This window comes from Chaetomium globosum, genomic scaffold (genome assembly GCF_000143365.1).
Source record: "Chaetomium globosum CBS 148.51 scaffold_6 genomic scaffold, whole genome shotgun sequence".
In the NCBI taxonomy this organism is placed as follows: Eukaryota; Fungi; Ascomycota; class Sordariomycetes; order Sordariales; family Chaetomiaceae; genus Chaetomium; species Chaetomium globosum.
In genome coordinates, this window is record NT_165981.1 from 3,491,107 (window position 1) to 3,509,861 (window position 18,755).

The window sequence follows — 18,755 nt, forward strand, 5'->3', positions numbered from 1 at the left end:
CGTAGAAGCCGGCGGAGACGGAGATCGGGGGGGAGGAGAGGCCGAAAGGTCTCGATGGCACCGGCGCCGCTGTCGCCGGGGGAGGAGGGGCTGTCGGGGGTGGGGTTGGAGATCAGGACTTTGAGCGTGAGGTTAAGCGTTGGGGGGGAGAAGTAGGCGGGAGACCAGGTTACTGGAGGGCGTGGGAAGGGAGGTATTAGCGGTTGTTGGCTGGTGAGTAAATGGGTGGAAGGGGTGAGTGGAGAGAATGTACTGTAGTAGGTCTTTCCTGGGTGAAGTTCGCTTCCTGCTCTGGGGAGGCAGAAGGGCTGGACAGGGCCGACGCTGGCGTTGGAGTCGCACGCTAGGAAGACGCCGGCCGGGCTGTCGTCTGTTCCGGTTACGGAGGCGACGGGTGCGAGGCCGGTGTAGGTGGATGCCCGGCCGCTCGGGGAGAGAGTGTAGGTTGCGGTGGAGCGGAGCTCGGCTGGGGCTTCGGAAATAGTTGCGAGCTGCCCGTTCGTTGTGATCACGCCAGGCGTGATCGTCTGCGCCGAGCCTGCAGCGTCTACCGTCACCCATGCCATTGGTGACTGGGTGGCGGTGATGCTTGCCTGGGGGAGCGCGAAGGCATAGTAGAAGAGCGCCGTTACGGCGGCGCCCCGTAGGGCTCGTGCCCCTTTCATGTTCATCGACTTCAAACAACCACTTCCGCTATCCGGCGGATGTTTGGCGGCGAGGCTTCCAAGTTCCAGTCCGAAGTGGTTGGCTCGCCGACACAATCGAGACAGTGAGCCTGCGCTCTACAGACGCACGGAAAAGTGAACCAAGATTGGCCCGAGGGCGCTCAAGCAGGATGGTTAAGACGAGACCAATCTACATGTGGACGTGTGGACCGTGGGAGCTCTCTTCGTAGGGATCGTCCCCCGCCACGACCACATGAAGCTGGGCTCGAGCCGGGCTAAATACAGCATGCCATGGCGCACTAGCGCTGAGTTTATGAACTTGGCTCGGGGACTAGCAAAAACAAGGCGGGGCATGCACATGTGTCACTGCCGCCATTTGTGGCTCAGTGCAACCTCATATGCTCATATATTATTATTCCCTACACCGATATGCCCTGGGGCGCGCCGGTCCTTCTACTGCTATTTACAAAGGAAACCGTACCGTATAGGCCGGATAAAAACCTCTGTCTACCACTTTGAGACAACTGTTGGATTCGCCATATGGAACCTTCTAGCGGATACCAGTGTCAGAAGTTGTGGCACTTGAAACACGGAAGCCTGGTTGCTGATGCGCTTATGTTAGAGGGGTTCCAGGGGTTGAACCAGAGGCTATGAAAAGGAGGTCAGGGCGATGCCCGCCACTGGGGACGAAGATAGGACAATCAATCAATTCTTTTCTCCCCCCATCTTTCCGTCTGAGTGTCGTTTCCAACAACAACAATCTATGAATCCGTCATACTGCAAAAGAAAGGAGGCCCTTTGCCGGCCTCCGGGCCCTCTAGCCCTCCCCATCCACTGCTTCTAGCTCCAGCCTTCTGGCCAGGCTATACTCCAGTACCGTAGCGGGAAAATGAGGAACGTGGCATAGTATGTTGGGGCATAACAATCCCAAATATTGCATGTTTTGCTAACATGCCATGCCATGGTGACATGCCTTGCCAAAGCGACATGCTTTGGCAACCAATTTGGGTGATCTTATTGGTTAGATTTCACAGGTTCCACCAGGCACCTCAACCACGCTGAACGCTACCAATTACCACCGACCGCCGGGCACCCCACGCCACACACCACATCACATGGGACAAGGCGCAACTGCAAACTACAGCATGAATCGGTGTATTAGAGTATATTGGGAGCATAACGTTACATTTATAGTACGGTGCCACTCCATTCACCCTTAGGAGAGGCCGGAGCCCCGCCGGCTAACCCAGGCACCACGCCGCGAGGGAGTACCGTGAGTAACAGGCTAACCACGGCTAGCGGACTCGGTAGGAGTTACCGAGTCATTCTCTTTGGTGCGCTGCCCTTGGCGGCTCTGTGAACGTGTCGACATGCGTGCCAGCTGCCGCTGCGGCTGCTGCGTCGAGGTTCTAGCAGCTAGGGAAGAGGGAGGCCGAATGCCAGCGAAAGATGGCGCCCTGTCGGTGCTAGCACCAGGCAAGCTGCTAGGCGGAATAGTAGGGGGTGCTATGCTGGCAACGCACCTGGGAGGTGCGGTAAAACCCGGAGGCCTAGTGCCGGTAGGCTGAATGGTGGGTGTGGGTAGTTCGGCGGGAGGGTGGTTGCCAGTGCTCTTAGGTTGTTGGACGCTCAGAGGTGTGTCAACAGCTAGCTGAATGATGGGAGGGTGGGAAGTGGGGTCCTGGGAGCCATCGCTGTTCAAACCACCAAAAGAAGGGCCACGAGACATGGAGTAGTCTAATGGCGGCGGCGAGTTGAGCCGCTCGGTAGCCCCGAGAGGTCTGGAGATATGTGCCGGACTAGTAGGGCGAGAGGGCGGCGGGTAAATGAGTCCGCGTACACTAAAGAGCGGCTGGACGTCCTGCTCCTGCTCCTGCGAGCTCTGGTGTAAAGCTGATCGAGCCGGCATGTGTTTAAGGGACGAGCTTCGGTCGACGTTATCACTAACAAAAAGTGATGGTGCATTGCTGGAATCACTGCTAAGGGTTATGGGAAGCGGCGTATTGTTGACGGCCCTACGCCGAGGATTTGTATACGGTAGGCTAGCTGTCTGAGCAGTCCGGGCTTGTCCGGCCTGAGCTGTAGGAGTCACGGGTTGCTCAAGCATACAACCCCTCGTAGACACTAGAGCCGGCCGCTGAATGTTATGTCGAGGTGGGGGCTGTCTCGTCTTGCGCCTCCGGGAATCGGATGGATCATCGTCGGACTCCTCAGACTCAGGGGGCGGCGAGTTAGTGATGACATGCTCATGTAGTAGCTGGGCTACCGGCTGCTCTATGTCCTGTTGTTGGGGCTCGATGTTCGTGTTATTGACCATAGGCTTCCAGGTAAAGTGGTCCATCTCGATCTTTGCAAAGTTGTCGAAAGCCGAGAGGGACTCGAGAACCTTGTCTGCCAGGTTGCGCTGGTTCATGTCGATAATCCAGTCCTTGTTTCCAGCCCGAGCTTTCTACTCTCGATCAAGATTGAGAAGAGACTCGGAAATAACGACAAAAGCAAGCTCGGTAATCATCGTCCCAAACAAGACCTTCAAGTAATAGAAGGGCTTCTTCTTCCGGTTCTCGAAGCTCTTCCAGTCGAGGATGGGTGCGATGGACCTAAAGACGTTGGTGAAAAGAGTTTTGTCGACCCGGCCATAGATCCACTTCTTGGTACGCTCCTTGTCGTCTGCCGAGATTCCCTCGAATCCATCGCCGTTTTGCCAGCTGGCGACCCAGTCGCGAGGATCGCAACGGAACTCAGTCTTGCCAAAGTCCGCCAGCCAAACTCTCGCAAGGCTGTACATATTCTCATATAGCAGCCGATGCTTGAGCGTTGAGAATCGACTCTGTGCGTATGCCAGGCACTCGGAAAATGTTTTTGTACGGTTGTCGAGATGGGGCAAGCATTCCGTGACGACCGAAGCAAGGAGCTTTCTGTTGCAGTAGACGAAAAACACCTGCCGGACCTTGTAGTCGATGTTGTTTTTTATCGCTGTCGACTGTGCCTCAGACGGTGGGTTTGGGTCGGGTACAAACGCGTAATACATCTGTACCTCGACATCGCTGATCTTCTTGAAGCTTTCGCGGGTAATTGGTAGGAACGCGTCGGGGTAAATCTCATTGACCGGCTTGCCGCTCTTCTTTGCGGGACCTTTGACGAGAGAACCGCCGCGAGTCTTCTTCCTGGTGCTGCTGGTAGCGGTCTGCGTACCGGTCGTGATTGCGGGTGTCTCAGGCATTAGCGCCGGATCGATATCCCCATCGATAATCGGCATGGGCAGGTTAGCGCTCGGGGTGGTCGCAAGGAACGGCCGTGCGATACTGCCAGGTGTACGGGGGATCAGAGCCGTGTTAGGATGGGCCTATATTCAGCAGTAAAATTAGCCATCCTGACGAGCAAACTTTGACAGGTTACAACATACCAAAGTTCGCGCTTGCTGACCGCTGCGAGGAGGCCAGGAGCTTCTAGCTGCGCCGGTCGCATCGCGCGATGGGCGAGGCGGGCCAACGGGAGTCGCGCCACCGTCGTCGGCCATTGTGGTAGTATATAAATCGCAAAACTAGGACTGCGCGAGGGTGGCGTGGTGATGTGGTAGGATACGGCGATACGGGTAGGGAGGGAGGTGGTGGGGAGAAAGGTTTCGGTATGAGGATATTTAGAAGTTGGCCACATCAATAAGGTGGAGGGAGCGTAAAAAAAAAAACTCGCGCGCGCGATACCGTTACCGTGTCAGTGACGTACATTATTACAGATGCGTCGTGCTCCTTCTTGCAGTTGCGTACAGTACAGTGTTGTATGTTGAGATCGAAGGAAGGAGGTAGGAGCCCAGCCGCCCTTGTTGAAAATTTTTCACAATCTCAGTTCTAATTCTTTGCATCCATGTGCAACTACCTCCAACAGTATCGCCAAAATGGAACCGGAGCAATCTGGAGATCATATACCCAGAGTAAAGGGTTTGACTTCAAGGCGATCTTTCCTCTCCGGTCGAAAGCAGCATTTATCTCGGCAGGCCCTGGAAACCGAAGAGGCCGGTATCGTCAAGACGAGCATAGAGCAGAGAGGAAATTCTGAAGACAGTCACCCGTTTGAGGACGACGATGGCGATCGTGTGATGGCTAATGTTTCTAGATCCCCCCCTCCACTCGGCAGCGAGGATACGCCGATACAGGGAATAGAGAGCTATGACGATGGCTTGAATGATGGCAATGATTGTGACGACGATGAAGAAGACATTCCACCGACATCCGACAGCGAGTTTGATGGTAAGTCCTTTCGTCATTATAGCAGGTTAATATTAATCGGCTTCAACAGGTATTATCGACGCTGAAGCTCTTCGTCATGGCGACATCCAAGATACATCTGCTCACGCTGTACGCCAGGCTATCGAGCTGGAAGATGCATTTGGTGCAGGAGAGTACGAGGAATGCATTTGGGTGGGTGGCCAGCCCGATGAATCCGTGCCTTTCGACGACAATCTCTCTGAGAAACAGACTGTACCGGTTACAGCAACTTCTCTTCGACCGGATGTTGACGACACCTCAATCCTTGTCCCAGCTCGACAGAACCGATCGATCCTGACATCGAGCTTTGAGAAGTCGCTGGCTATATTCGCCGACTTGACTGGGTTGAGCCGACAGGATTGGGCTTCTTTACGGGAAATCTTGTTCCTTGTTCGCGACAAAGATGATGATGTGCCGGGGATGATCCAGAGCCTGCCCAGGCAGCTTTCCACGCTCCGAGACCGAATGCGTGGCCGGATGCCCATGATGCATATGCGAGAAGCCGACATCCCTCTGAACATTCTGAAACTACCTACCCTACCAGCGACACTCAAGCCGGAGGAGCGCCGTCGAGTTGAATCCATACGAAGCCGGGCCGAGGCAAAGACCGCGGCGGTGTCTACAGCCAAGGCCGCGACGAAAGCAGCCCGTGAGAATGGCAGAGACAGTGCCGAGGCCCGGGCCGCTACGAAGGCTGCTGAGACGGCAAGGGCTCGTGTAGAAAAGCTTCAGGGCAAGGCCAAGGATGTCGGCGACGATGAGCTGTCCCTGGGTGACCTTCCCAAGGTGACCATGCGGCTTACCTTCTTCGACCCGCCTACATTGTTCCGAAATCTCGTTGCATCTGACATCGGCCGTAGGGCACATACTGGGCCTGGATTTTTCGTCGACGCACCACACGAGCTGTTTGAATCGCATTCGTGGCTTTCGTCGGTACGCACAACATCTGGCCGGTATGCCCACATCATTCTCGACGATGGCCGCATTGGCCCTACGATCTTCCCTTCTGACTGGGTCTATTACCGGTGCCTGGATTCCGCTTGCGTACTACGATGCTCCGCCATTCGAGATCACTCGGACGATATCGTCAACATCCACATCGGCCGCGTATATGGCGTAGGACTGGATCGTCGAACCAGACCATGCACGGCAATGCCAGATGAGCTTTGCTTACAGATCCAGGAAGCACATCGAATCCAGAGCTCATTCCTTGCCAATGTTGACTTGTCGCCAGCACAGTTGACCAATGAGCTAGTACTGTCTACCGACCCCGTCTATATTCCAGAGAGCCTGGTCTACTCCCACATCGACGTTCATGTCGACCGTCACTTTGGTGAAGAACACCATGATCCTGGCTGGAAGCTGCCCAAGCAACGTGCGAACTCGAAACGACCACCTGAACCGTACCCGAAGTACATCGCACCGGTGTACCAGCATACACGCCGGGATGAAGAATGGTATCTGGCCCGTCGTATGGTTGTCGGGGGAGAGGATGTTGTCCCCTTGTGTCATACGCATCCAATCCGTGCCGAGTTGGAACTTGACTGGTGGGGCCGGGCAGTCTTCGAGGGCGAGTGAGATCAAGCCCGAGAGGGCAACTTGCCTGTCGTCTCATTTCCACATATCGACTTTATCGACGGTTTCGGGGTCTTCAGCAACTCATATCGCACTTTAATGGGGTTTTACTTCACACCTGCTGGGCTCTCACAAAGAGAGAGAGCTCGACCAGGGAACATTTTCCCAATTGTCCTTGGGTGAGTCGTACCAGTCAATTCCTACCTTACTCTCCTAGCATGGCATTGGAACCGAAGCTAACAGCTGTCGGTAGACCACATGCATCGGATTTTAGCGACGTGATCAAGGCCTTGAAAACGATGGCGCTCCTCGATGCTGGCATGGTGATGGAAATCAACGGAGAAGAGGTCCGACTATGTGCATTCACGATGTGCTATACCGGCGATATGCCTCAGCAAGCTGAGAATTCTGGTTTCAAGGGCCCTCGAGCCCACAAGTTCTGCCGTTGCTGCTTCGCATCTGCTGGCCAACGCGCTGTCGATCCGGACGTCTTGCTAAAGTTCGACATTACGACGCATGGACGCTTCCATGTCCAAACTACGGAAATGCAGCATATGCTGGAAACGGGGCTGAGGAATGCGTCGGAACGGAGGCGGTTCTGTTCGCAGTGGGGAATGGCCGAAGAGATCCCAGCGCTTCCCCATCTGTCTCCGGCATTGGACTTGATCCTTTCACGTCCCGTCGACGCTGCACATTCGGAATACAACGGCCTCGGTAACCTAATGCACTTCCTCTTGCGCGATGGCATCTTGACGAAGACTGCGCGTACTGAGTACGCTCTAGAGCTTCGGACTTGGCCGTTTCCACCAGGATGGTCGAGACTGCAATCTCCAATCCATCACCTGTCCAGCTATAATATGTCGAGTCACGCTCAGTGGATCGTTGTCATTCCAGTCTTCCTGCTCAACTGGCTGAAGAAGGACCATATCAAGCCGAGATTTTATACACAGGCCGAGAGCGAGACGGGAAAGGACCCAGTCGACCTGATTGTCGAGACCACGGCTGCCATTGCGAAGAGTACGACCGTCCTGATGGGCAGGCAAATTTCACCCGATGATCGGAGAGACATGAACCGAATCATCTACCGCGCACGCCATCTCTTCAACCAACTCTGTCTCTTCGCTGCGGTAACTTCCACCGGATCCGCCGCTGGTTCTCTCGCAGGTACGCCGGGGCCACAGCCCGCGGTAGATGCTTTCGCTGACACACTGGACAATACCGGGTCTGGTCGGTCATTACAGTATATGAACGACACCCTCCGTCCGAATATTCATGTCGCCACGCATTTTCCAGCCTTCGCCGAAGAGTATGCGTCACCGGTTAACTGCAATACCCTGACAGGGGAGAATCTCCACAGGTAAGTGTCGCTTGGCTGTCTGCCCTTCCCACCTATCCGCCGACAATCGACACTTTTCTCTACGCCTTTAGTTACAACACTTTAGCGTTTGACGGTTGACTAACAATGACGTATGTATTTCAAAACTCGCGTCTACCAGACGAACTATTCCAACGTCGAGAAGGTCCTTTTGATGAAGGTCAACTTCCAGGAAACGATTCGCTTGGTGTTACGCAACGCATTCAAGCATGATGATCCAGAATTGACAGCCGAGATGCTGGACTTATACAGAGATGCCCGAATTTGTTCAGCAAAATTCTCTCGCGAGCCGACCGTAACGGGTTGGAAGCTTTACAGGAAGCCGAAGAGCATGAAATCGACGTAGATCAGTCGGCCGACGCGACACATTTGGCGCCGTCCGCGATCAACCGCATTCCAACCGGAGATGTCGTTGCGACGCATCCGGCCAACGAAGGCAAACGACTTCCATTACGTTCGACTGATGCAACACCAACTTGGCGCCGGTTGATCCGGTTGGCTTACGAGCACGACTACGGCAAAGCCCGACAATTCCCATCCTTCTTCGAGAACCGAGCTGTCCAGTGGTCTCGGAAGTTCGGCTTTACGGACAGGTAGTTACGTCATTTCTTATTACTTATTGGCGATCCGGGACCGAGAGACGCGAGGCCGTGGTCGGACTCATAAGGTGGCTTTGGATTATTGGCAACTGGTCTGATCCATTTGCGCAACGCTCGCCCACAAGTGTGGGATAAAGGTTTTGGCGGCCTAGTTCGTGATCGGCAAGTGAAACTGGCCTTGGTGTTGAGAAATTGTGGGCTATACTTGTCACTCGAAGCTCTACGATGTTCCACTCGGCACCCTGACAGTTGGCAGCGCTAATAGGCAACTTGCCGTGAACAGGGACTCAAACGAGCGGTTTACCTTCAGAGCTGGCGATTATGTACAGTTTACCCGCGACGGAGGTGTCCAATTCGGCCGGGTCGACCACATCTTCGTACTCGATAACTTTGCCGACCGACATATCTTCGTGGTGTTGATCCCAGTAAGGCGAACCGAGACTCGGCATCATATACTGGACTTGGAGGTTATGGAAGAGATGGAAGGACAAGCTGTCATTGTCGGGGTCACTGCGGTCTCTCCTGTTGGCTTGTACATGGTTCGGGTAGAAGGGGTTGGGACTGTCTGGGTCGACTGGGACGTCCACACGCTGTAATGGTATTTCAATCGTACCACCTGTATTCCGTATAATGTATTCGTATTTTATTCCGTATTCCGTATTCGTATTTTCAGTGCACGGCCCTGCTGACTAATTCCACCAAAACCCGATGGCAAGGCATGCTGCTTTGGCAAAGCATGTTCCAAAAACATACAAGACAATTGGGGCACGCCTTCTCAGCACTGTCATGGCATACCAACCATCATAGATTCCCGCTATGGTAGCCGGCCAGAGTCCATCAGCCAGCCAAGGACCTTCCTAACAAATCTTCTGCTCCAGGCACCTACTCCCCGTAATACGGTTTGTAGGTCCCGTGTGACCGAATCTCTCTGCCGTCCCACGGCCTTTGTAACGGCGGGTCGGGCCACCAAACCACCAAGTGCTCCACTGTCTCCCTGCCTCTCCCGCACTCGCAATAGGGGGTACGGACCTCCGGGACTTTCACCCTGAACAGGTAGTCCCGGAGGCCTATATCCCCGATACGGGCCTGGGAAAGGAGGGAGCTCTGCGCCTTTGTAAGACCTTCGTGTCTCATCAGAGCTTTGTCGGTAAATAAGAGGGCTGGGGGGTCTTCGTCGGCTATCCTCCTGTTTAATACCCTCTGTCGAGTAGTACTTTGTTGACTAGCTCTCTGTTGTTCCCACCGGGCCTGCCAGGCTAGTTCGAGCACCTCCTTGGTATTCGACCCCCTATCCTTCCCCCCGATCTTCCATTTGTAGTTAACCCACTGGGCCACTACGCTAGCGGCTAGTTCAGTGGGCGTGGGACTCTGCGGGCCCTGACGGGGCCTCGGGCCTCGGGTTTTCCTCCTCTTGTTGAACCTTCGGTAGACCTTATTGCAGGCCTCAGTGATTAGATGCCCCGTGGTTATTCTCTCAGCCTCCGGCCCAGCCCCTGATTGTAGGGCCTGCTTCTTTCTAGCAGGGCCTCGAGTGCCTGCTTGTTTCCTTCAGTGTTCCACAGTAGGACTCTAATTTTCATTAGTTTCCATAGTTGCGTCTTCAGCTGGTTGGGCCTGTTCGGCCGGCTGGGTAGGCTGGGTAGGCTGGGTGGGCTGAGTGGGCTGGGTGGGCTGGATAGCTCCGAATATCCCCCCTGAACCAAGGCTAATCCGGCTTTGGGAGGGGTCCCTTCCAGCCACTGAAATCAGCGTTGGCCGGCCTCTGCCCAACCGTGGCCTTTTTGCCCCGACTCTCAGAAATCCATACTCCTCCTCCTGTGGTCGGGCCTTCTCGTAGGTGAATGCTGATCTTGGTGCTGTTATAGGCTCCGCAGCTGCTGTCCGAGCTGGCTCGAACACCCTTGGTCGGTATTGGTATGCCTCTCTCGCCTCCTTCTTGGCCCTGGCCCTTCCCGGGCACTCCTTGGCCCAGCCCGGGTGCCTTCCTCCGCAGCAGGGGCACTTACAGGGCACCTGACCCTGCTGGGTAGGGCAGAGGGCCTCCCCGGCCCTCCCACCCTCCCCATGGGCTCCCGTACCACACCTCCCACACAGGGCCTCTTTCTGGCAAAACCTCTGTATGTGGCCCCATTTCCAACACTTGAAGCACTGTTTCGGTTCCAGCATTGCCCAGTAGGGCTCGCAGTCGAGTAGCTGAGCGTTCCAGATTATCCCCTGGTCACAGGCCTTCCGAGCCTCCTCTTGGTCTCTAAGTGCAACTAGTACCGTCGCCCTGGTAAACCCTGGGTTGGTTGGGACTCTGAATTTGACCTTGTCCACTGACCAAAGGCCTAGTTCTCCCCCGAACACCTCCTCCGTAGTACCCTGTAGGTCGGCCTTCCTCAGGCCCTTCACCAGCACTGCGTAAGTTCTGCCAGCCTCTTTAGCCTGCTCCCCGAAGGCTTGTTGAATCTACTGGGTATTGTTGGAGTGCCAGCTTTTGGTGTTCGAGTCGTTGAACGTTACCACTGTGTCCCCGCTAGGGAGCTTCCGGGCTGCAATAGCTCCCTGCTTGGTTGAGGCTTGGTTGATGGCCTGGATGATTTCGACTGGGGACCTTTGTGCAAGGTCGGCTGACACGTTGGCTCCCCGCACTAGTAGCTCCCGGTCGGCCCTCTGGGGGATGATTTTCGTAGGTTGAGCTTGCAAGCCTTGCCCGGGCCCTGCGGCCACTGCAGCCCACGAGCGGCCCTGTGTCGCACTTCGGTTGGGTCCCACGGCAGCCTGGACCGCCTCCGTAACTACTTTCTGTAGGTGGGCTGCCGTAAGCCCTCCCAGGCTTTCCTTCGAGTGGTGGCGCCCCTGTTTCTGACTTGCAAATAGGTCGCTTAGGTCCTTTGCGAGGCCCCGGGCCTCTCCTCTGTTCTCGATAGGTACTAGATTTACCAAGCCGTTCAACAGGCCTCTGAAATGCTCTGCCTTAGGTAGTCTCGGGGGGGTTAGGCGCTGTGGAGGGCCATGCAGAGGGCCCTGCGAGAGGACCTCTACCAGGGGGCCCTCTATGGGGGGCCCCTCCGACGGGGCCGATGGCGGTTGGCCTGCCCACATCAGGGGCTTCGTCTTGCTGGCTTCAGGGGCTTCATTCCGTTGGCTGGCCGGGTAACGGGGCCAAAGCTCTTAATGGCTTGACGGAAAAAAATTTTTGGACGCGGTCGACGCGGTCGGCACCCGCGGGTACCCTCCTAACCGTAGCACTCACTGCGGCCGCGCCACTGGTCGCGCACGTGCAAGCGGTATTGTTAGATAGGGTTTTCGAGGGCTTTCGAATGCTGTCGGTTTCGTCGGTTTCGGCCCCACTTTTCGTGAGGCGATCTCCTTTTCTAACTTCATTATATATGCTCATATATGCGGACGACCACACCTCCATAGTTATTGCGCGGCATGATTCGCTAGGAGCAACCTTTTCCGTAGCTGATGCGAAGAAATGACATACTCACAAAATCCAGTTCTACTACAGTCAGTCTCGTGCGTCCCTCGATCGAGGACTGCGTTTCCGCCGGTGCTACGTCTATACCAGATCAGCGGGATGACAATGTTGGACCTGGGCCTGTACCAAGTAAGCTCTCCGCGTCTGTTCCGGGTCCGGGACGTCTCCGCTGTATCAGACTCAGACCGCGAGACTCGTGAAAGGCGAGTTTGACTGATTTTGTAGTGTGGTACTGGAACGAGGGAAGAAAGTTATCTAGCCACCAGGTGTACTAGTTGCCTGGTGGCGGATTAACAGGGTTAGTCTAGGATGGGATGATACGATTATTCGTATACAAGGCACGGTCCGGGGAGTTTCCGATGTCCGAGTATTCGGCTCCCCCCCAAGCAGAGGTGGAGTTGAGCTGGGCTGCCTCATCTCGTAGGATCACCTCGCTACCAGCTAGCCACTCGAAAAGGCCTGGCGTTCACTTGGCGCCTTGGAAGGCATTTTAGGGGGCTCTCAGGCGAGCCCCGAAACCTTTATTGGTGTACACGCGAATACTTTGGTATTTAAATTTTCTTTACTGCCCATCCTCGTGTGGAGAGACAACACACTTTCCTCCCACAACCTAACCCACGTCTTTTATCCAAGCTTAATTCGACACATCATACATATCATTCCCACGAATAGCTGAACACCTATCTGCGGGATATGAAGAATGTGGTAGCAAGGTCCGCCGTCCTGGGCGTGTTCGCCGCGGCCTCGGTCGCCCACGTGCAGACCGAGTGCTCCAACGTTCTTGATCCGACCTACCCTGTTCCCATCGTCGCCAGCGGATGGCAGGCGCAGCTGGTTGCGGTTAATCTGACCAAGCCTCGGAGCATTGTTTTCGATAACGCCGGCGGTCTCTTGGTTGTCGAAAGCGGCAAGGGGATCAGCCGACACATGTTTATCGACAATGGCGGCACTTGCCTTGTATCGGACGAAACCCGCATGGTTGTGGAGATGCCAGAGGTAAGCTTTTTGGCCGAAGAATATAATAGTGGTAAAAGGTTTAACAATCCAGCTTAACCACGGCATCGCACTTTCGGAAGACGGCCAAGAGCTCCAAACCCTCTTTGCCTCCACTGACACATCGGTTTTTTCCTGGACATATAACGGCGGGGATGGAAGGGTCAAGAGCCTCCGGGATTCCGTCGTGACCGACATGTATAACAAACGCCTGGCGACCCGCACGCTCCTCATGTCCAAGAAACAACCCGGCACTCTCTTGGTTTCCAAGGGCGGCCCCGAGACAAACGTTGCGGGGAATCAACATTACGGGTTGCAAATCCGCGCCTTCGAATTCACCAGCGTCACTCGAGACTTTCCCCTTTATAGCTTCTTAAGGGAAGACGAAGGTGTCGTCCTTGGCCGGGGCCTACGCGACAGCGTCGGCGTGGCCGAGCATCCAGTCACGGGTGGCATCTACGCCGTGGAGAACAGCGCCGTTGTCGCCAAGCGCAACGGCAAGGATGTGCACGAGAACAACCCTGGTGAGGAGCTCAACTTCTTAGGGTACCTAAACGGCACGGCCACGGCGACATGGAACCAGAGTACCCACTTTGGGTACCCAGACTGCCTCGCCGTGTGGCAAGTAGACGAGATCCCGGACAACGACGGCCTGGCCATCGGCACGCAGTTTGCCACGCAAGAGAACACCACCTTTCGGGACGAGACGTGCGCCGAGAACTACGTTCCACCCCGGCTGACCTTCCCGGCGCACTACGCCCCCACCGACATCAAGTTTTCAAGTGACGGCAAAACGGCGTACATCGCGTTCCACGGGAGCTGTAAGTCAACAACCCCCTCTTATTTCCCTCCAAAGCCAGTTCCAAGTCGATAGCACAGTATCGTATCGTACACACACATTGACACCACATGACTCAACCAGCCGACCGCTCCTCCACCCCCCGCGGCTACCGCCTCTCCTCAGTAGCCTTCAACGCGACGACGGGCGAGCCAATCGCGGCGGCCGACAGCAACGATGCTCTCACGGACGTGCTTACCAACCAAGACCTCAGTGACTGCCCCGACAACTGCTTCACGCCGACGGGGCTGGCGTTTGATGAGCAGGGCAGACTGTGGATGTCGTCTGAGGCGACAGGGGAGCTTTATGTGCTGCAGCGGACGGGGGAGAATGGAGAGGGGAGGTTCGTGCTGCCGGTTCAGGGTGATGACGCTGGTGAGAATGGGGCGGGTAGGCTGGAGGGGGGGGATGTGGTCGTGCTGGGGTGGAGTGTGGCTGTTGGGTTGGGGTTCTGGCTGGCGGTAATTTAGGGGAGCTGGCATCATTGGGTAGACTGGTTAGACGAGATAATTGTTATTAGACAAGATCGTGTCTATAGATTAAAGAGGTATGTATATATATGTATGAGATCGAAAGAATATATCGCCATTGACCACATCGGCTTTCCCTGGCCTCTCCCTTGGCTCCCTGTAACCCACCACTAACCAGGTATCGTGAGCGGATGTGCTGCGAATCACGGGAAAACGACGCGCCGTGCCGGAAATATTGCCGTACTGTCTGGTTGGCACAGGGTTCGAAGCTGACTTGTGACTTTTGGACCAACGACGGCAAACACAGGGCACGCACACGTCAATCTCAGCCAACACTGCCCTACCCACGCACTTAGGAAGCTCTCAGATGCTCCTTGCACCTGCTTTTGCTTCTGCTCCTTTTTTTCTTCTTTTGTTTAAGATTCCCTCCTTTCCGTTCCCTTATGGACTTGGGACTTGGATGAACACCCTCCATGCCATTGTCCAATTTTCGGTCGTGGAGTCCGCCCGAGGATCCGGAGCGGCCGGTGTTGCCGTACTCGCCCGCTTTCACCTTACCATTACCGAACACGTCCCTCCGCCACCGTTCGGCCTCTCGTCGGTGTACCCCCTCATCGAGCTGCCCTACGATACATCTGACGAGCACCTCAAAACCTTGGCGCTGACCAGGCTCGTCGTCACATGTCCACCTATCGAAGCTAACAGTGACACGGGGGGTGTCGTTGCTAAGAAGCCGCCGGCAAAAGCAACACTCAAAGTTGATGGGCCCATCGCGGTGGAAGACGGCCGGGGCCCGCAGCTAGTCGTCTGCACCATCACTCCGCAAAATAGACATAGCAAACCGTTCCATGCTGCAGCCAAAAATTTTGATCCGCTCTACTACTCGTTCCAAAACGAGAACGCTCCACATCGACCTGTTACCACCACCCTCAAGGCCGACTCCGACTACAGTATTGAGGCTGCCGCTTACGCCCATCTCCAAAAGACGGGCTAAACGGGGGGATTCGTACCCAAGTACTACGGCTCCTGGACATTTACGCTGCCCATCCGCCACCGTGAGACCCAGCACGAACGCCAGGTCCGCCTAGTGCTCGTTGAGTATATCGACGGGGTCTGTATGCGTGACCTCTGTTACCAAGAGTCGCTATCCCTGGCCTTCACCGAGGAACACCGTCTTGACGTCTCAGCCCACATTCTGGATGGCGGTGCGAGAATGGACCATTCTGGGATGAGCCAGCGTGACTTGGTGTTTCGCAACATCATGCTAAAGCTTGATCCAGAGGCGGAAGGGTGGCCACGAGTCGTCCAACGGACTGTGCTCGTAGACTACAATATCTCGGTTATATACGACCTAAACCCCGAGGAGGAGTGGAGATACGGCGAAGTCACCAAGCTTCCAGTGAATCCGATGGATCTGTTTTGGGACATATCGCTCGACGATTTCGGCCACTGGGTGCCCAAGACTGGCGTTGCAATGAGAGGGCCCAGCAAATGTGGCTTATGGAGCGGTTCGGGGGGCCAAATGCGTTTGCGTACGCGCCGGTATCGAGGGAGCTAAAGCTGGCCCCGGCTGTGCATAGCGGTCAGCTATCCCTCCGTTCAGCAACGCCCACCGTCGAACCCCCCAGCACGGCCGTCAATGAGCCGCACACGACCTGGACTCCGGTTTCGGAACTGAAGCGGTTAATTCCCCTTGAACTCAAGTCCGCCCCGGATGTACCGCCGCCGGCTCTCGGGACGCCTATTCAATGGAAGTATCTCAAAGATCCAGCCAAATGATGTACCTCTCAAATGTTTAGAGGGGTTCATTGTGTCCTTTTCAACGGGGAGGGGGAGGGGGGGGTACATAGAACTAGATGTGTCGATGAGGAGTATCCTGCCAAAGTGCAAGGACGTCTTAGTTTGAGGTGTCCGCCGTCCAGGTTTACGACGCGACTGTTTCGTAATTAGGAAAACTTGCTCCAACCTAGAGATCTGGTAACACTGCAGAATGTTTGAGGTGGTGACTTACAGGTTTGGGTTCCGATGCTGACTGGCCTGAAGGCCACGGATACGGACACCTCCGACGAGCCGGGCCAGATTATCAGGTGTTGAGCAATGGGGTATATCATACCAGTGAAATGGTGACTTTCAAGCGCCGGACTTAGTTACCTGGCGGTTGGGTGACATGATGAAATAGCTCCGAGTAGAAGGATGATGTATGGGACCGGGTAGGTACTTAAGTACGTTCACTTGGTGAAACCAAACCCCTCCGAGGAAGAGGCTCCGCTCAACTTTCCACTCGTATTAATTTTTCAACCACTACTCACAACAACCACCCCAATTCAACCCCCCCGCCCCCCTCTCTCTCTTGCTCATCTCAACCCACACAAACCCTCTCCCCCACCTCAATCCCACATTCCTCATCCAACCCCGGATTCAACGCCCTAAACGCCCCCTCACTCAACCCAAACTGCTCCCAGATCTTGGCGCACCAGTCCCCCGCCACGACGGTATACGTCTTCTTGCACGCCGACGGCGCCGCCACGCACAGCACCTGCCCGACGTCAATGTCGCAGCCCGCGTTCAGCGCCGGGTTCAGCGCCCGGAAGGCGGCCTCGCTCAGCCCGAACTGCGCCCAGATCTTGGCGCACCAGTCGCCTGGTTGGACGGTGTAGGTTTGGGCGCAGGTGGGGGCGGGGGAGGTGCTGGTTGGGGGTGTGGACGTGCTGGTGCGCGTGGCGGGGGTGCTGCTGCTGGTGGGTTTGGGGGTTGTGGAGGTGGTGGTGGTGGTTTGGGGGAGGGGCGGGCCTTGCACGCAGTAGGCGTCGTCGAGGATCAGGTTGCTGCAGTCGGGTTTGAGGTCGGGGTTCCAGGCGACGAGCTGGGCCATGGTCACGCCGAGGGTGTTTTGCAGGAGGGCGCAGCTGTCGTTGGGCACGATGACGTGCCACTTGTAGCACTCGCCGGTGGTGCCGGTTGGGGTGGGGCCCGGGGGTGGGAGGGTGGTGGACGGTGGGGTGGTGCCGCCGTCGAAGGTCACGTTCCAGTCGTAGGTCGGGTGCACGCAGTACCAGAGGTCAGGGATCAGGTTGGCGCACTCTGCGTCGATGGAGGGGTTGATGTCTTGGAAGAGGGGGACTGAGACTTTGGCGGCAAGGGAGATGCGGTTGCAGGTGTCGGCGACCTGGACTTGGTAGTAGGCGCCACAGTTGTCTGTGGTGCCGAAGGGGGTGTTTCCGGGAGCGGGCACCACGTTGTCGGCGTACTCCCCGAGAGCCCAGGACGAGTTGGACCCGGGGAGTGGGACGGGAACGTAGCTGCCGTCGGGTGACGAGACGCAGACCACGGTGCCGTTGGGCCGAAGGTTGGTGCATTCGCCGTTGATGGCGGGATTGTAGGCAATGAACTGGGAGACCGAGATGTTGTGCTGTGCACTAATGCTCCAGCAATCGTCGGACACACCAGCTTGGATGGTCTCGCAGGTCTGGGGCAGGCAGAGGTTAAAGGTTGTGTCATCCTCGAGAGTCAGCCGGGTGCAGCCGGCCGTGAGGTCGTTTATGGATGCCAGAGTGTCTTCGGCAACGAACTCGGCCAGGGCAATCGAATGGCATGTGTCGCCAGGCTTGGTCGTGTATGTCTTGCCAGAGGGACAGGTTCTGTTTGCACCGTCTGCTGTGTTTGGGAATGTTACCTCAGGGGGGGGCTTCGGAGTGGTAATAGCATTAACATTACACCCTAAATGTGTCAGAAAATTGATCGCCCAACGCTACTACAACATGAGTCGGTTTCCTAGAAACTTACGTGTGAATATCTTCTTGTATGTGTCAACCATGGCCTCGTTGTAGCCAAGGAAGACCGAGTTCTGAACCGTCCGCATGTTGTTGATCTGGCAGTGGCTGCAGAGGACGGCATCTGGTAAATCCTCCAGTTTCGGGTTTCCATTTGCGGCGTATTGCTCTTTCAACCATTCTAGCGGAGTATGTTAGCCATGTTTGTGAGCTAGCAACAGCGAAACATCAACAAAATAAGGATCGTCACGCACCGGGACAGTATTCACCGCTGTCGGGATCTTTGTCGCATACCTAACATTCTTCGTAAGTTACCATCGTTATTGATATTGAATCTTCCAAACCACCGACCATGTTGAAGTAATCAAAAATGATATCCCCTCTCCACGTGTTGGCATACGTGTCGAAAGCCCCAGACGCGCCACAGGCTGAAGTGACCGCCGTGTGGTAAGACACCAACGACGCGTTGCACTGGGGGTTGCAAAGACTGGAGCTGGCGCCATCGAAGGAAATAACATAACCGCTGGCCGCGAGCTGCTGCATCTGAGGGTCGCAGGCGACGGTTTGGTTGAGCGCAGACGCACAGTCCGTCGAGATGGGTTGGCTGTTACCGAAGCCTACCACGGCGTCAACGGCATTGCCAAAGCTGCCATCATTGCTGGTCCATGGGAAGAGAACGATACTCCCATGGGCCACCGCAATTAGAAGCGAAGCCACGAGCAAGGTGAACGAGTGTAGCATG

General features: G+C 55.8%; 7 protein-coding genes across 7 annotated transcripts in view; 2 read left to right on the top strand and 5 right to left on the bottom strand.

Annotated features, from left to right (window-relative positions):
- CHGG_09450 (uncharacterized protein) overlaps window positions 1-665 on the bottom strand; it is a gene marked incomplete at both ends in the record, with an annotated part of 1,053 nt that extends 388 nt beyond the window's left edge. The window contains one exon of the mRNA XM_001227376.1: window positions 20-665. Within this exon, the coding sequence (XP_001227377.1) occupies window positions 20-665 (646 nt within the window). The remainder of the gene's footprint in view (window positions 1-19) is intronic.
- Window positions 666-1,950: 1,285 nt separating this feature from the next.
- Window positions 1,951-4,182, bottom strand: CHGG_09451 (uncharacterized protein; the record flags this gene model as incomplete). The annotated part of the gene is made up of 3 exons (XM_001227377.1): window positions 1,951-3,069; window positions 3,154-4,008; window positions 4,069-4,182. The coding sequence occupies 3 exons, from the start codon at window positions 4,180-4,182 to the stop codon at window positions 1,951-1,953; spliced, it is 2,088 nt and encodes a 695-aa protein (XP_001227378.1).
- Window positions 4,183-4,557: 375 nt separating this feature from the next.
- CHGG_09452 (uncharacterized protein) lies at window positions 4,558-9,072 on the top strand (the record flags this gene model as incomplete). The annotated part of the gene is made up of 5 exons (XM_001227378.1): window positions 4,558-4,909; window positions 4,959-6,501; window positions 6,756-7,859; window positions 8,150-8,470; window positions 8,760-9,072. 5 exons carry the CDS (start codon window positions 4,558-4,560, stop codon window positions 9,070-9,072), a joined length of 3,633 nt encoding a protein of 1,210 aa, XP_001227379.1.
- Window positions 9,073-10,045: 973 nt separating this feature from the next.
- On the bottom strand, window positions 10,046-11,563 carry CHGG_09453 (uncharacterized protein; the record flags this gene model as incomplete). Its single annotated transcript, XM_001227379.1, has 2 exons — window positions 10,046-10,927; window positions 10,982-11,563. The coding sequence occupies 2 exons, from the start codon at window positions 11,561-11,563 to the stop codon at window positions 10,046-10,048; spliced, it is 1,464 nt and encodes a 487-aa protein (XP_001227380.1).
- Window positions 11,564-11,939: 376 nt separating this feature from the next.
- CHGG_09454 (uncharacterized protein) lies at window positions 11,940-14,243 on the top strand (the record flags this gene model as incomplete). The annotated part of the gene is made up of 4 exons (XM_001227380.1): window positions 11,940-12,071; window positions 12,615-12,938; window positions 12,991-13,756; window positions 13,858-14,243. The coding sequence occupies 4 exons, from the start codon at window positions 11,940-11,942 to the stop codon at window positions 14,241-14,243; spliced, it is 1,608 nt and encodes a 535-aa protein (XP_001227381.1).
- A 352-nt stretch (window positions 14,244-14,595) lies between these two features.
- Window positions 14,596-15,465, bottom strand: CHGG_09455 (uncharacterized protein; the record flags this gene model as incomplete). The annotated part of the gene is made up of 3 exons (XM_001227381.1): window positions 14,596-15,042; window positions 15,214-15,327; window positions 15,436-15,465. The coding sequence occupies 3 exons, from the start codon at window positions 15,463-15,465 to the stop codon at window positions 14,596-14,598; spliced, it is 591 nt and encodes a 196-aa protein (XP_001227382.1).
- A 1,137-nt stretch (window positions 15,466-16,602) lies between these two features.
- Window positions 16,603-18,754, bottom strand: CHGG_09456 (uncharacterized protein; the record flags this gene model as incomplete). Its single annotated transcript, XM_001227382.1, has 4 exons — window positions 16,603-17,897; window positions 18,027-18,194; window positions 18,268-18,307; window positions 18,365-18,754. 4 exons carry the CDS (start codon window positions 18,752-18,754, stop codon window positions 16,603-16,605), a joined length of 1,893 nt encoding a protein of 630 aa, XP_001227383.1.
- Between the last annotated feature and the right edge of the window lies 1 nt (window position 18,755).